Source organism: Glycine soja, chromosome 2 (assembly GCF_004193775.1).
Source record: "Glycine soja cultivar W05 chromosome 2, ASM419377v2, whole genome shotgun sequence".
Taxonomy (NCBI): domain Eukaryota; kingdom Viridiplantae; phylum Streptophyta; class Magnoliopsida; order Fabales; family Fabaceae; genus Glycine; species Glycine soja.
This window is the reverse complement of record NC_041003.1, coordinates 6,058,966-6,077,143: the sequence shown is the minus strand read 5'-3', so window position 1 is coordinate 6,077,143 and position 18,178 is coordinate 6,058,966. Positions and strand designations below refer to the sequence as shown.

General features: G+C 29.6%; 2 protein-coding genes across 2 annotated transcripts; both read right to left on the bottom strand.

Moving 5' to 3' along the window:
- On the bottom strand, window positions 1-3,813 carry LOC114383391 (exosome complex component RRP42-like). The gene is made up of 8 exons (XM_028343061.1): window positions 3,627-3,813; window positions 2,476-2,603; window positions 2,286-2,342; window positions 2,053-2,145; window positions 1,656-1,734; window positions 1,429-1,553; window positions 883-1,026; window positions 1-526 (listed from the first exon to the last, which is right to left on the bottom strand). Exons 2-8 carry the CDS (start codon window positions 2,599-2,601, stop codon window positions 290-292), a joined length of 861 nt encoding a protein of 286 aa, XP_028198862.1. The 5' UTR covers window positions 2,602-2,603; window positions 3,627-3,813; the 3' UTR covers window positions 1-289.
- A 6,992-nt stretch (window positions 3,814-10,805) lies between these two features.
- Window positions 10,806-13,548, bottom strand: LOC114383382 (NAC domain-containing protein 2-like). Its single transcript, XM_028343049.1, has 3 exons — window positions 13,171-13,548; window positions 12,532-12,830; window positions 10,806-11,924 (listed from the first exon to the last, which is right to left on the bottom strand). The coding sequence occupies exons 1-3, from the start codon at window positions 13,334-13,336 to the stop codon at window positions 11,325-11,327; spliced, it is 1,065 nt and encodes a 354-aa protein (XP_028198850.1). The 5' UTR covers window positions 13,337-13,548; the 3' UTR covers window positions 10,806-11,324.
- Window positions 13,549-18,178: the final 4,630 nt, after the last annotated feature.

The window sequence follows — 18,178 nt, the reverse complement described above, 5'->3', positions numbered from 1 at the left end:
TTCGACGAAATGAAAAAAACATATATTGTAGAATCGTAACCATGACCCTAATCGAAATGGATACATTTGTCTTATACACTGTAGGGATGGAAAACACACACACATGTACGTTTTTTTTAGTAGGATTTTTTTAGAATAAACTCATAATTAGAATCTCACATATACGTTTTTTTATAACAATTACTATTTCGGACACACTTAGTATCTTTAATCCCTACTCGGTTACAAATTTTTGTCCAAAATAATTGAAGCATTCGGTACACCCTAGTTATCACTAAGTGCTTCTGTGTCATGACTCCTCATCAGCTTCAGCAGAAGCAATTTCAGAATCCAATTTGTTTATTAATTGCTCGCTTACATGCTTAGCGACAGATATCATATCGAGAATGATGCTTGGATCCAGCCCCACACCTCCTCGTTTGGTTATACCGCAAATGTGCCCTTGCCTATTAACAGAGATTGAAACACCAGAGCTCATTTGTGATTCCTCTTCAGATGTTGCATCCACAATATAGTGCCTCCCAACCTAGAAAGAAGAGATCGTAAGAAATTATCATATATGGTCAATCTGAGATAAGAGGTGGCAAAATATGTTCTGCTAGCCGACCCAGCTTGATGAAATATAGGACTTGAGCTTTAAATTTTGAGCACTAACTAATCACAAGTCTTTTTAGCCTGATTTGATTATGGCCTGGATCAGGCTTAACCCGCCAAAAGCTTTAAAAAAAGGGGCTTTAACAATATGCTTGAGCTTCATCTTAGAGACTCGAATTGAGTCCTGTTTTCTTTTAGCCTAGCCCACTATATGGTCCACAACCCGCATAAGGGTGGCCCGTTTTGCCACTTCTACTCTGAGAAGACAGGATAGCACATGTATGTTACCTTAGTCAGTGTAACTATGACAGGGACTCTTGATGTATCAAACTGCAGAAACTCCTCGTCGCTTACGTCAACTTCTGGATGCTCATCATTTGACGTTCCAGCAGCAACTTCGACTCTTGGAATACCTGTATTGCTCAAAGCAGCCTAAAAGAATAATAGTTATAAGCTGCAATGGGGCTTTCCAGTTAATTCTGAAAATGGGTTTGCATTCAACATCATAGTAGAAAAGGAAATCCACGTGGAAAACCTCCATGAAACTTATGGCAAATTCGTTGAGACATTATAAAGATTAAAGAAAACAGCAAGGAAGATATTTTCAATTGTACCTAAATGAAAACAAATAATTTCAGGTAACCTCTAACCATTCCAAAGAACTGCTATTGATGTTAGTAACCTCAATAGCTAAACTATAGAAGACTTAAAAGGTCAACATTATTGAAAATTGAAATCGTCATAAAATCATGATCTCTGAAATGCTAATTATTTTAGCCAGGAATCCATCATTGTCTTTGTTTCTAGCATTCCCTTTTACGTTTTGAGTTGTACCTTAATGGCAGCGCCTAGAGCATCCAACAAATTTCCATCTGAACTAACAACAAGCCCATCTATGTAAAGATCCCAACAAATTTTTCCTTCGACAACAATAAGCGATGAGAGGTCAATTCCAGCACCTGAAGGGGAAAATAAAAGAGCCAAGAGTTCAACAGCTATATTAAAAAGATGCAACAACATGAAAGGGAAAGCATAATCTTCACTATAGGGGGAAAATAGACCTTCTCCACTTTTACCACCCAAGAGACAGTGTTGAAGAGCATTTGACAGTTCTGCTGCCAACTCATCACCCCCTCTACCCTATATACAAGGCAGCCACAGATTTAGAGCACCAAATAAAATAGTAATTTTGAAGCATTAAAAGGTATTTACAGAACCAAAATGATAAATAACACAACAATAATAGAAAACACTATCAATGATGAATTTCTAAAGCTTATTAATCCAATGCACCCACCATTTAACTTTCATTTAAAGCTTTTAAGGATTTACTTATTTGTTTTGCTATCAATGTTCATGGTACTTAAAAGAGTTAAAGTTAATAACATGAAGAAAGCCAAAATACATGGATGACTTCATTAAACAAATAGAATGAAGAAAATCAATAGAATATGCTACCTCAAAAGCTGGCTCTGCTGTTGAACTGCAATCAATATATATAGAGACTTTTCCTTTGTCAGGTTGCAACAAGCTTGGCTTTCCAAGTTCAGCCTGCTCTTGTGTAGCCAATATATCATGGTTAGTAAAACAACTCAATATATTTAAAAGAATTTTTTATTATAGTATCAAACAAAAGGATATTACAAGTCAAGAAATAAGAAATCAATCCAAACATTTTAATTTTTAACCACCTTAACGCTGGCAATAACATCTGTGGCACCCATTCTGACTCTTGCTGAACCATTGGTCTGACATGAAGTTATTTTATCAAATACATAAATTAGAACTATTTAAAGCAAAAAATAAAAATAAAAAATCAATGGTACACCAATGACAAATCATCATAATACCCTGCCAAATGTCAACTGATTAAAGCATTACCTGGGGAATCACTCCAGTTTCAACAGAGATTGGTCGATATGTCAATCTCTTTCTACCATCACAACGAAGATCTTGAGCAATGCCACCTTGGATGAAATGCGTTTCTCCAAGAGATAAACCCACCATTCCTGCAAAGCAAGAGTTTTGAGAAACCTCATAATGATAAGTACAAAGTGGAAACTGGAGTGCCCCTTCGGTGAAACATGTGCCTCAGGTGCCCATCTAACTAGCTAAAATAGCCAGAACACTTCAAAAAAATAACTAGCTGGTGGGCTTCAAAACAGCTATTCACTCCTTGTCTGATATCTACTGTTTAATGAATATAGGGACTTAGGTTTGCATTGTTTTGTTATGATTTGTTTTTTAAAAATTTGCAGGCTTCCATATCAGCATTAGTCAAGAACTTAAACATTTAGATCTTATAATCAACTTTTATCATGCTTTATCACTTAAACATTTTGATGTTTTAATTATTACCTGGCAATTCTACTTAAACTAAACCATGTATGCAAAGTTGGGAACAAGAAGTACACCCATTTCAACTTTCAGAAATGATAAAATAAAGTATAATAACAATATAGATCTAAGTGATAATAGAAACAAACCAACAGTGGCCACACATTTCACCAACAGGTTGTAACAATAATGCCAGTGATAATCACTTAGCACAAAAGAATGCAAGAGAAGGCAAACAATAAAAAAAAATTCATTCTAATTGTAATCTCATTGACATTGAGTGTTGTATTTTTACTTTTCTTGCCTCCATTTCTTCTTTCAAGTGTGAAACTAAATCCATTATACAGCTTCAAATTCAATTTATTCGGATCCCTTTTCATATTCTTCCATGTTTTTTGAGTTATATTCCATCACTCACAATACTTGATCGCTATATAATATAATTTCAATAAAAAAACAAAAATAAAAAATCTAAAGCTATGAGCATAGTCCGTACATCAAACATTGAGATTTGAGAACCACCACACCATGAAAATTTTCATTGTGAAGCAAGTGTAACTAACAAAGTTCAAGCAAAAGGGTATCAAAATTAAGAAAACCCAGTTAGTGTAAAACCGAAAAAACTTGCTTAAGAAAGCAGTTAAATGTGTGAACATTGCAGTTGTTGTAACAACGTGAATAAGCAAAGCTCATACCTTTTGTCTTGAAATATGAGAAGTTGGTGGCCTCGAAGTTAGGGAAAGTGGGAGAAGAGCTGTGGCTGATTGTTGAAAGAAGATGGCGCAACGAAGTGGTGTGCGGCAAGAACACGACGACGAGTTTCGCGGCCACGACCACGAGTGTTGCTGTTCGTATCTACTCACTAGGGTAGGAGGCAGCATTTTTTTCCTTTTCTTTTTTTAATTATTATTTAAATTGCACATTTTTTTTACTACTCTATTTTCAAGGTTCTGAAATTCAAATCAATCCAAATTAAAAACGAAAAACCAACTAAACTGATTCTTTTTAAATTTGGTTGAATGATTAATTTGAATTATTTGGGATTTATATTTTTTTAATCCGAATCAAATTCCAAAACTTAAACTAAGACTTATACTATTTTAATGTTATACATAAATTTTGGAGTACTATGAAACTTTTTTTTTAAAGGAAATATATATAAAACTTATATAATACATATTATTTTTTTCGGATGAATTTTTTAAAATATGTTATTTAATTTAAAATAATAAAAATTTGACAAATGTTTTTTTATAAAATATTTAGTATATTAATAAGTTTCGTAAATTATCATTATTAATTTTTAATATAATTTAATTTTAAAAATGAAAAAATATATAATTTTAAGAAAATAATATTTTATGTGTAGAAATAAAAAATAAATATAAAAAATTTCCCATAACGCATCAACATAAGCCCCTCTATGTAAAACAAATTAGTATATTAATATAAGTCTAAACATTAACCAGTTTTTTTTTTTCAAGCGTTATATCCCTTTAAATCCTTGTTAATAATTCTCTCAAACTTAAATCAAATTTTAACTCAAACTAATGTTCTCCTATCCCTAAGATGTGGGTAGAACATTGTTTTTCATTTTAGGCTCATAGCTAGGGTTATGACTTATGAACAATTTATTTTCATGCTCAAGGGGCATCACAAGGAAAAGATTTAAGCTAGGGTTTCACTTCACGATCGAATTGGCCAAGTAAAAAGGACAAAAAAAATTGCCTAGATGACTTTTATACATGCATGCCAATCATATATTCCAAAGAATTCAGCAAAACCAAGTGCATAAATCCTAATGGTGTCACTCACAAGGAATTTATGCCGACCAAAAAATACTCACCAGGAATTTATCAATCAAGACGCAAGGGACTCACAGTCGCAAGTAACCCAAGCTAAGACATTCAGTCGACATATTCCATCCAAAGTTATCATGCCACATCCATTAATCGCGCTAAGTTCAACTATGTATCAAGGCTATGATAACCACATTAGCCCCCACCAACGCATACGACAATCAATTCATAGAAATTAAAACACCAAAGGATCAACAATCATGCTCAAAATGAATCCAAAGAATGGGATAACATCAAACATCCACATGCAAAATCCCCAAAATCCATAGACTTCAAAATAACCACAAAATTACAATAGTGCATCACAACATAGTCTAAACATTAACTAAAACTAAAGAGTTTATTATCTTTTTGAATCCATTTTTATTTGTGTGTGAATTTCTATTTTTAGTCCCTCAAATTTTTATTTCTTTTTAGTCCCTAAAAATATTAGTTTCACTTTTGGTTCCTAGTTTAAAATTCTTAAGGACTAAAAATGAAAATCTACCAATGATGATGGACCAAAAAGTTAATAAACCCAAAACTAAAACATGAATCTAAACACAATCACAACATAGTCTAAAGTCTAAAGAAAAACTAAAAACCCCACAACACAAAAAAGAGAATCAGGGGGGGCTCCATATGCTACACACCATGCTCTGCAGTGAAAGGTTTCGCAGGGTATCCATGATCATGTCTAGTGACCAACGAATGGATGCAATCTGCTGCTGTGTGAAAATCACACCGGCATTTATGTCTCTCAATTCCTTAGTGATGACCCGGTGTTTATGTCTCAGCAGAAACATCCATCATGAGAGGTGTTAGCCAAACTACATCACATAACAAAAATGAACAACTAAACAAGAGAAACCACCTTGAAACTAATCATGATTCATGAGTAATCACAACAAATAATAAGCATTCAGAGGTTTATAAAAATTAAAGAACAATGTAGCAGAACCATTTAGCTCACACTGCTATGGTAATGGGTATAAGTATATAACATATCACATATTTCACACCAACAACAACAGTCTGAATGTCTTATAAGCATGTAATTTTAGAGCTGAAAAATAAAAAATAAAACAAAAAAACAAATTGAGTTTCTCAGGAGCTAAGATAATAAATTCAGGACACTGAAGTAGTGGAAAGGACTTAGGCCCAAGCAAGGGCTTTAGACCTCAAAAAAAAGGTCCTAAAATTTTTGTTCTAATATACCTCAAATTTTTTTTATTGTAAAATCATATTTGAAAATAAATTTTAATTAAAATATTATAAGTAATTGTTAATCTTTTTAATGGTACCTTAAGTAACAATTAATGAGCAGAACTTTTCACCAATATCATAATTTTGTTTAACAAAAAAAAGAGATTTAGTAGTTAATAACTAAAAAATCTAAAAACTTTTCTTTTATTTTATGAGTAAATAAAAGATCTCATTCTTAAAATTACTTTAGGTCTGAGTCCTTGAGTCGCCTTTGGTAATGGATCAACAAGACAACACAAAGACACAATAATTACAGTGTAATCTCTGAAAAACTAATAAGCAAAAAGAATCAAACACTTCTTAACATCAAATTTATCAGAATAATCAAAGGCATGACAATATATATGGTTTGACACCTCTGTTTGGTTGAAAGCACTGCCCCTTTAGTGTGAAACACATGCCACATGTTCCTCTATAGTAAAAGGTGCCTATATAACTTGCTAAAATAGTTAGAATACTAAAAATCAACAAGCTGGTGGGCTTCGAAATAGCTATATTCAACTGAATCTAATGATTATTCCATTTTTTTTTTGTTCCCCTTAAGTATCCTATCCTCTACAAGAGGCAAACTTTTATCAAGACACTAAATATGGACCCCCTCTTAGCAGAGTTTTGAACATTGGTTCGTTACATTGTGAGGGATAAATTGGAAGAAACAGGTGTTGATGTTTCAAAACTTCTTAGCAAGGATGAATACCTTTTAAGTTTTTTTGAGTGAGGCTAGCATTATTGCTGGTGTGAAATATGATACAGCATTTTCTCCACTTACCAAAAAGAAACAAATCAGTCTATGTGACTCCTAAGAATTTATTGAAGTTTTTTTTTATCAACCTATGAGAGAATGCCCCTAAGCATAGTCCTGAAGAAAACCCAGTTTGGGTAAAAGAAAAAATAAAAATGCAACTTACTTGAGAAAGCAATAGAATATCTGAAGAGTGGTAACAAGACGAAGAAGGTGGCATTAGAGTTGAGGAAGAAGGTCTTACCTTGTTTGTTGTCTTTGAAATAGGAAAAGTTGGTGACTTGGCAAGCAAGATAGAAAAAGTGAGTGAGGAGCGTTGGGAGAACATGGCATAGGCAATAGGCAAGATAGAAAAAGTGAGGAAGAAGGTCTTAAAAATCAGATTCAATTTTATGTGTAAAAATAATAAATATTTTTAAAAATTACTATTTATTAAAAATTAAATATTTAAATAATTATAAAAAAAACACCCCTTGAATAGATTTTTAAATCCGTCCCCAATGACCATATAATGAATTATGCGAGAGCATTATCGATTATATGATCCTTACAGAGTCTTATTTATTTAGTAGAGGAAACAAAACAAGGGGTCACTATGTAACGATGCAAGCAAGTTTTTTTTTTATTTTTCTATTCTTCTCATTTCAGAGTAGAAATGTTGCAGAATGTGATCGACTCATTTTTCTTTTTACTCTATTTCGGTGTTGCTAGATGACTGAGTATTTATTTCGTAACAAACACAACATAATAATGAAATTCAAGTACAAACTTCCTATTTTATTCCCACCAAAATATTATTCAACCATTCTAAAATACAATATCCCTATTTTATTCGAAGTAATCATCTCTTCTTCTACTTAATTATTTCTCATTTAATTAATTAATATTTGGAAAGAGAATGATAATTAATTAAAGCTCACTTTAAATACAAAACAAACTATTAAAATAACTTTTATTTTTTTATTTGTAATTTTCATATAAAAGAAAATTTTCTAGATAATTTAAATGAAATAGATAATTTAAAAATTACTTTCATCTAACATATATGATATATATTCAAATATAAAATTTATTTATTTTTGACAAAAAATATATAACTTATTTAAATAATCAATTATTATAATGGTCTTTTTACAGCTAATCCAAAATGATTATTATTGTCCTTTTATTTTATCAAAATCGGCAAGAAGGATTATCATGATAAATAATTATAACTTAATAACTGAATTGATATTTGATACCAGTTATCACCAACAAGAAAAATGATACCAGTGATACTATAAATCTCTGCTAAATAATGTAAATATATTAAACACTGAGTATGGATTTAAAAATCCCTTCTTAAACATATTTTTAACCAACAAATAATAGGTATATATAGTAGTGTGAACATGCATATATTCGTGGAAGAGATATCTCCCTGAGTCCTTCTCTTTACTATATGTATACGAGACATGAGTGTTTGTCACATTCCTTGTTCTTATTCCTTCTCGTTAACGAAAGGAATCAAAGTTCGCTTTAAACACATGAAAGACTCAAGAAAAGTATAGCATTAGCGAGATACTTAAGAATTATCCGTCATGCATGATGCAACCTTAATTAATAACTATCGAGCAATCGAGACTTAATGCATAATTACATAGTAGATATATAACTAGTTAATCATGTCTTTCAAAAAAATATAACTAATTAATCATCGATGATGATGCACGCATGTAGAGGACCCATTCTCATAGATTTCTTTTTTTTTTTAATATGTAGAAAGCAAAAATAAGTATAAAAAATTATAACCATGTGATAAAATTAGTTGAAAAGTTAAATGAAAATTGAAAAAATAATTAGAAATTAAAAAACTAACTTATTAAATTAGAAGTGTTCGATAAAGACTAATTAAAGTAGTTGAAAAGTGTAAAATGATAAAATAATAATATCATGACTTATTTTTAAAAAATAACATGAAAATCAATAAATATATCAAGGATAAAAGTAAAATAAAATTTAAAAATTAATGTTTTAAAAAATATTACTTCAAATATATTTAAAAAAAACACTAAAAATTATTGAAAAGCTACTAAAAAACTTGTTTGAATTTTTCAACTAGTAAAAAAAATTAAACCAACTTAAATATTTTCCCAAACATAGTCAATAATTTATGTACCTCATTCAACTAATTTATTTTGATGTCTTGGTATTTATTTCTTAGAATATTTTAATCACAACTTGTTAATTATTTAATCTTGAAGATATGCTATTCATGTATTATTACTTCTGCATGTTTATTATTTACCATTAAGGTGAGTTTCTATTTAGATCCACCTAGTGCATAAGATAAAAAAGGGTTTAAAATAAATAAAAAAAATGTTTAGAAAATAAACAATTTTTTATATATCATTAATAGAAAAATTCTTTATTATACTTTTTTTTATTTCCTTAACTTCTTAAACATACATGCACTTAATGCATAAGATATTAAAAAAACTTAAATTACTCATTTCGTCTCTATAGTTTTACGATTCTTATCTTTTTTGTTTCTATAGTTTAAAAGTGATTTTTTTAGTACTATAGTTTATATTTTAATTCTCTTTTAGTCCTTATAGTTTTAAAAATGGTTTTTTTAATCTTTATAATTTGTATTTTAATTCTCTTTTAGTCCCTATAGTTTGAAAGTGGTCAAAGTCCCTATATTTTATATTTTAATTTCATTTTAGTCTTTACCATCAAAATATGAATAATATTATCAATTACAATTAACTAAAAAAATATGAGCAAGTAATTCGTAATTAATTTATTGTAAGATAATTTGTAATAAAAAATAATTGATAATTTATAATTAATTTGTAATTAATTATTTTTATATTTTTTAGTAAGAACTAAAAAGTAATTAAAATACAAAATGATAGGGACTAAAAATATTCATTTCAAACTATAGGAACTAAAAGAAAATTAAAATACAAATAACTAAAAAAACATTTTTAAACTACAGGAGTTAAAAAAGAATTAAAATATAAAATATAGGACTAAAAAAATTACTTTCAAACTATAGGAACTCAAAAATAAGAATAATGAAACTATAGGGATCAAATCAATAATTTAATCTAATTTTTTTTTTTACTAATTTACTTGTGTTTTTCGGACAAATTTGTATGATACAGTAAATTCTTTTAATTATGGCACACATAACTTAATATGCAAAAATAAAGAAGCCAGAGCCCAAAAGAAGAAAATACCAAAAATAAACTATTGTGCAAAAAACAATTATTTTAATTATTTAGAATTCCACATATGCGTGTGTCATACCTAGGCGCCAACTAATATTGTGGGTTTGGTAAGTCGCATACTATATAACTAAAACAGACTATTTAAAGAATCAGTGTTTTCTATTTAACCCATCAATTTATTAAAAAAAAATTAAAAATTGTACGTGTACGATATATAGAAAAGATACTATATCAAATAGATAGTTTTTGATAGACTATATCAAGTAGATATTATATAATATATTAATTTGAATATATAAAAAAATATACGAAAACGAAAGACTGATATCACTGTATTATATATTTTTTTAAAAGATATCGCAAATAAATAACACTACTTTTACAAAATACTCATTAAATCAACCACAACCGCAAACTCAATGTTTTGATTTGAACAATACATATGTAGCAAAGTTGGACTTGGCTTGGGAATGCATATTATACATTATTATACTTTTTAGTTTCTAAAACGCAACAGTTTTCATATAAAAAGAATAAAATGAAAATTATTACGAATACATAGAAACTATTTAATTTTAATTCTTGCTCCTTTTCTAATATATTTGATTAATTATTAATTTGACTTTTGATTTTTAATGTTTATATGTATTTTAATTTCTTGGATAGAGATATGTATTATTTTTTTAGATGTACATATTCTTATATAGAGATATATATTCTTATATACCCATTCTTATATTTTTTTTCAATCTAGTTATATGTTCACCGTGTATTCAATAAAGTAATGCAGTAAAATATGGTGATAAAACATACTGAAAAGTGCACTGTTATACATATAAATGGCAAATGGTGATACTGCAAATCCAAAAGAAAATTTAAAGCCATTCCCAAATAAGAATGTAATAATATCATGATACAACCAATCCCATCAAGTCTACAAAAGTACAGATAATTAAAACTAATTTCCCAACCCAACACGTACAAATTAACATTTTAATTTGTACACGATTTGTCTGTGATTCCCCACATGGTTTTTTTTTTTTGGACTCTTGAACAGTGGAACCTTGCTTTCTGATTCCGTACCAAACAGTTCACTAATCCAATGAAACCTCTTTTCATCATTTTTCAACAAGGGAAGAAAGAAAAAGTAAAAGAAAATGATTGCTATATTTCTGTGTGCTAATCCTTACCTAGTGAACAGGTTGTGGATACCATACGGCACATTCAACTAGTAGATATTTCACTTCTTTTTTTCATTTTTATTTTCTCCCTAACCTTTTTTTTTTCTTTTCTTTTCTTTATGTGACTCGTATAATTTTTGGCTATTTATCACTGAAATGGAAGATATTGAGGACTCATGAGTGGCTGCTTGAACATGAAGTTCCATTGTGGATTAGAGTTAGGAAAATTGCAAGAGGAACTTTGATATTTCTTTGAAGGGTATAATATCATGTTGTCCTCATGATCCATGTTTGAAAGGTGGCGTTTTGGCCTAGCCATGTTTTCCATGTGGGAAGGGTTCTTCTGAAACAAGTAGCTATTGGTGTTGTTGTTGTAGTAGTAATTTTGGGGGGTAATTTCCTGATCCAGATTCTCACAATTATTGAATAAGGCTTCACTTGGAGTAAGGTAATTATTGGAGTGGTTATTCTCAGATAAGATGGTGCTGAGCATGGAGTAATCTGTGGCATCCAAGAGGTTGGAAAAGGATAAAGATTTCTGAGACATGAGCAGTGTGGTTTGTTGAGGAGGGACAAGAGTAGTGTTGTTCTTCAAAATTGGTAAAAGGTTGTCTTTGATTTGCTCCTCTTCTTCTGCTTGATCTAATTGCTCATTGATCACTTGCAGTGTTGATGATGCTGCCTCTGTGGTTGGAGATACAGCATGTTTGGTCTTCTTGTATATCCGGCATAGAACCCAGTCATCCAACTAAACAAACAAACAAACAAAATAATATATAATTTGCTATTTAAATATTGAATCATTAATTCATATATGTATTCATCTATTTATTTATTCTTTTCTTATACACATATAGAAAATATTCCTTCAAAATAAAAAAGAGTAGAGAATAAAAGTAACAAAAGTTGTGATACGTTTTAGCTATAAAAATCATTTTTCAAAACAATATCAGAAGTCTTGAAATAGGATTGTCCTCTTTCAAAGTGAGTAAATAATTTCAGTGATTGATAAATAAAAAAGTTAATATTCTGACACATGTATAATTTATAATACATGTGTTAATTAATCTTTTCATTAGCAAGTAAGAATATATTACTTATTTTATTCTCTAAAATGAATTGTTCACTTTCCATAAATCCGATATTTCAGAGTAATATGATAGAATGAGAAATTTTTAACACTGTTTATAAATACAACTAATCAAAACATAAAAATATACTAAAGTTCCAATAAAGTTGACAATAAGATCCATGATGAAGTTTTGCATATTCTTGAATTTCTTTAGTTGTCATGCAAAATTGAAAATGTTGTTAAATAAAATACATTTATAAGTGTGTAGTGTGGGGGGACTCACCCTCATGGAGGTGTCTTTGATCCTAATGGGTCTATTGGTGTCAACAAAGCGATATTCATGCATGATCCAATTGGTCTTGACACCCTTTGGGGGTCTTCCTTTGTAGAACACCAAAGCCTTCTTCACACCAAAGTGCTCTCTAACCCCTCCTCCTGGCAGTGATGCCACTATGTTCTTATCAGTGCCTGTGGCCTTCCAATACCCTGAAGCTGCTGCCCTGTTTGGCCTTGCTCCATTTGGGTACTTCCGGTCTCTAGGACTGAAGAAGTACCACTCTTTCTCCCCAAACTCGGCCTTAGCTGTTGAAGATCCACGTACACCAAACAAAAAAACATCAATCTTCCACATCACACTCCATACAAAAAGAAGAAAATTAAGAAAATTAAAACTCTTCTAGTGCACATGAATAACACACGTCAACCTGACTTGACATGGTATATCTTAAGAGAAATTCTATGACATGATAGAAAATTTAAAGATTTTAATGCTATTATTGAAAAACTTTTCTAGAGTGTCCAATCTTTCTAAAATTAATTATATCAAAATCCATAATTTTTTTCTAGATATTAAAGCAATTCTTATCTTTATAAGTTTTAAAATATAAAAAAGAATATAGATCTTATTTAAACGTAGACAAACCTGGTAGCTCCCATGGATCAAACTTGTAGATATCAACCTCAGCTATGATGGAAACTGGCAAAGGAATAGAGGCAACCTTCTTCCTTAGGTAGTGAAGAATGAGCTCTTCATCTGTAGGGTGGAACCTAAAACCTGGTGGCAAGTTATTGGATTGTGGGGTTCCCATGATGCTTAATATAAGTAATTAACAAACAAAGAAAATAATAACAAAAAATCAAAATTAAGAATGTTTGTGTATGAGGTTGGGTTGGTGTTTAGTGAAAAATGAGCACACAAAGACACAAAGCCAAATCTTGGGAGTTGAGAGAGGATTGGAATTTTTTTTGGGGGTGTGAAGAGGGTAAGGCCTTTTATGGCTGTTGGGGGGGATGATGAAGGACTAGGAAAAGCAACTGCAAGATTTTCCAAAGTAGGGTCCATTTTTTAGAGAGAGATGTGCTGGCTGGCCAAAGCTTGATAGAGAGAGAAAGAGGGACACTTTGGCACACCAATGAACCCTATTGGCTTGTTCTACCAAATAAGTCACACTTCTATTTTGTCGTTTCTAGCAAATCTATGACCTCTAAAAAATGTGGCTTGTTTGTGATAGTGGCGGGTTAGTGACATAATCATCATTGAGATAAGCTTGTGACACGTGTCCACCAAACTCAAGGTAGAAATGATTGGTGGGTGGCACCTTCTCTCTGCAGTAATTCTTAGGAAATAGTTGCGCACCTACCTATTCAGGACCGTTTATTATAAGGTAGGATAAAATTGATTTTATTAAAACTAATTTTAATACTGTAATTAAATGCAATTGAGACATATGTACTATATATAGTTTAGAGAATAGTATCACAACGGTTAATTTAATTGCTTGGATTGGAAATCGGTTAGATTATTTAGAAAATTTTATTTAACTGAATTTTCTTATAATTTTATATCAAACTATTATTTAATATATCATAAAAGTTTGTAAATATATATTTAAGTTTTATTGATTCAACCCTAATTTAATTACATTTGAATTGATGATTAATCTTGAACAAATAATTTTTTTTGCCTTAATTATCCACCTGATTTTAAAAATATTAAATACTTCGTCAATTTCATTTTTATGACGTTTTATCAAAAAATTAAAATTATTTGTCATTTTGGAAAATTAATGAAGCATTGCTTTTTTTTTTCTCATGAAGTATTTATCTTCGATCAGTGAAAATAGTTGTTATTATGTTGTAAATGAGAAAATGGAAACATACCAGATCAAGATTTTTGCCATATAATTTTTTACCACTGACCAACTTTTTTTTGGTTGGAACCCTACAAGTATTATCAATTGGATGCATTACATGAATCCAGTTAATCGCCCAAAAAGTGTGTGCATTTTTTTTTAGTTTTCATAGCAAAAATATTGGCTATATTTGCAGCAGAACTCATCGTCATCACGCAAAAAACTTGAAAAAGAATGAACATGCAAATAAGAAGATATTATATATATATATATATATATATATATATATATATATATATATATACTATCAAAATCTTAAACGAAAACGATATTCTTCAATCAAACCAAATGAATTGGTCCAGATGGCATTCATGGAACTAGAATGGAGTATAATCCAATTTTGTGATTACTGAATTGTTGTCACTTTATTACAAAGCCACATATCCCCATAAACTCAAAAATATCATGAGTAGTTTCAAGTGGTTTAAAAAAACTACTTGGTTGACTGCTCAATATTTTTGCTTAATTATTAGAAAGGAAAGTTTTATTATTGCTCAAATTATGATGCACAAGTAATTAAAAGCTTACACATCATGGTCTCCTTCTGGATAAATTAAAGTGATGTTTCTCAATATTTTTTAGCCTAATTATTAAGAATTAATGGAAATTCGCAAGGATTTTCAAATCTATATATGATTTGAATATAGTTTATTTACGTGATACAATACCTTACTTTTTTTTGAAGTCTGACATCAAAAGTCTATCTCAAAAGCTGATTTTATAATAAAATATTTTGAATAAGTAAAAATTCTTACTCTAAATGAGCTAATTAATTGGCTTAAACTTATATGAAGAAAATCAATAGACTTAAACCTTTAAATAAATTAATAAGTATGTAATTTTCAAAATTTTAATAAAAAACTAATAATAATAATATATACTTAATAAACCAATTTATTATGCTTAATTTTTTTAATTGACCTAAATTCTTACTTATTTTTAACTAATAAATATATTTTTAAATCAATGACTTGGTAAAAGCATTTATATTTTTTTTGTAAATTATGAGAGACATAGTAAAAATAACTCTCTACGTATACTTAACAAATAATACAATATATTTTAAAAAATAATTTTTACATACTGAAAAAAAAACTTATTCTAACTTATTCAATAAATGAGTAGTAAAATAAAATCTAATGCAAATTAGCATTTAAACCTAGAGTTGGTTGCCTGACCTAGTTTCTCATTAATTTGTAGAACAATTAGCTATCTTATTCCCTAGTTCTTTTAATTTCCTCCATATCTTCGGCTAAAATCAACAAAGTTATTTATTATATATCTCTTGATTTCTGTTCTTGTTGATTTCTGACAAGTTCCGATTGAGCTGTCTAGTCCTTTTTTCTAAGTGAAATCTCTGATCTTTGGTGTTAACGTGGAAATGTATATGTGAAAAGAGATCTGATGAGCAAGTCAGTGGTGCTCAGAGGTATTTATGGGTCTATCACTAGGATCAGTAAAACTACCTCAAAATATCTCCCCAAATCTATATATACACGTTCCAAGTAAGTTGAGAAGGTTGTGTCATACTCAAAGTCACCTTAGTCAACCACTCCTCTATGTGTTGTGCCAAGTTTTTAGGAAATCGTTGGGGTCCAACATGTGCCAAGTACGTATTGGGTTCGTGGTCCGCACGTTGGGTTATAGGGGCCATCACGTAGGTGGAAATGGTACAGTTCCATTAAAACCTCTGATACGACATATCAAATTTCTGAGACCATATATGCATGCATGCATGCATGCTTCGCCTAATTCTCATTCCTACAAATGGTGTGAACGTGTTCCTTGTTTTGTTGTTCACTGTCTGGGTTCATCTCGATCCACAGTCGGTGACATTAATTGCTTCTACTAAGTGAATTGAAAGTTGAAACTCAGTTTTATGTCCTTTTTTTCTCCCAGAAAATATAACATACCGAACTTGCCGGGTTGGTGGCAAGTGCATCTGACCAAATTTGAATGCATGAATGAGTTAATTATTGGGTTCTACTCTCTTCGTGTTAAGATAGTGTATTCTTAAAAAAGTGTTAAAACCGTAGTTAAGATTTTTTATTTTTCAATGAAACTTATATTTCATTCAGAGTTTACTAATATTTAAAATATCATGTTCAATAATGTGTTTTGCGAAAATCAAACTTGTATAATTTCTCTTTTACAAGTTTAACGCGCAGTTGTCAATTAAATCATACTGTATATTAGTAATATATTGTCGTGTTGCAAAAATTAGAAGTTATTAATTTTTAAAAAATAAACCTATATAATATAATTATAATACTCCCTTAATATTCTTTTGTTTATTTTAGTATATATATATAAGGAGATATAAAGTGAACAAAGGTTATGTCTTTTTATTTTCCTAAAATACTTAGAAAAAATAATTTGAAATAATTTCACACTTTGAAAATGCAATTATGTTAAAATGTCTTTCTAAAAAAACGGTCATGGTTATCCACAACTCTTTGACTGAATCAATAATTATTCTTCAAAGATGCTTTTTTCGAACTAAGCTGTCTCCATATATACTATTTTGGGTATTTTTGAATGCACACGTTTGTTTCACTATTGGACTATTGTATCAACTGTGAAGTCAGAAGAAGCACCTAATGCTTGGATTTTGATTTCTAAAAGGACCATTGCTTTCATTCACATAAAAAATAGCACTGATATAAGTTATATGCTCACATTACATTGTATATAGACTTTATATTATTTTAATATTACTTCATAGAATTTAAGCATAAAAAATATTTCTGAGCGTTTCCTTCAATAATTAGGGAAATTCATTCTAGAATTCAAATAAAATTGGAAAAAAGAAGAAGAAATGCAAGGTAATTGAACTCTTCATTTAAGGGTAGCTTCCACATTTTGAAGATTGTGAGAGTTTGTAAAAACTAAAAAATAATAATTTTTTATTTTTAACATTCTTTTCTATTTTATTTTCTTTATTTTTTCATTGCATTACCTATGACTATCCACATATTTTCTTTTCCTTGCTTTTCTATTTTTTCTTTCCCACTCTTTGATGGAATGTGAGAAAATCATCAGTTTAATTTTCATGTTAGTTAAAAAAATGTTGTGCTAAATAATAAAACAATGGCAATAAATATCTTAAAGACAAAACTGGATAATATTGTTAATTAAATTAATAGTAGAATCTCACTTTTTATTAGAAAAAAGAATTATTATAGTACTAGAGCCTCACTTTAAATTGGATAATTAATATTGTAGAATTTAATAAAGAGAATATATTAGATGTGGGGTAACCTTATTGCTAAAGATAAAGAAAGGGTAAGAAAATTATATATATGCAAAAACTATTAATTAAGAATATTGGATTTAGAAGATTTGTTGTGACCGAATATGTTCCTTACTTTACATGTTTCATTTTTATATATTGGTGGATACACACACAACCCTAGCTTGTTGGTTTTTCTTCCCGTGTAGTCCGGTAACATTAATTTTTCGTTCACAAAGAAGAAAAAAGAACTACACGACAACAGATAAACAATAAAAAATACATGTCTTACATTATTGAAAGGAATGTCAAAGCATCCAGTTGAATATCTTTGATTCAAAATTTAACAAGTTAGCTTGTATATTTAAACTACTAGTTGTTATAGATATATGTATATTTTACAATAAATAATTGATAAGGAATATAACTCAATTGATTGAATATCATGCGTCACAATCAAAATTGTTATAAAATTCTTTGGTACTTTTTATTCCTACTACTTGTAG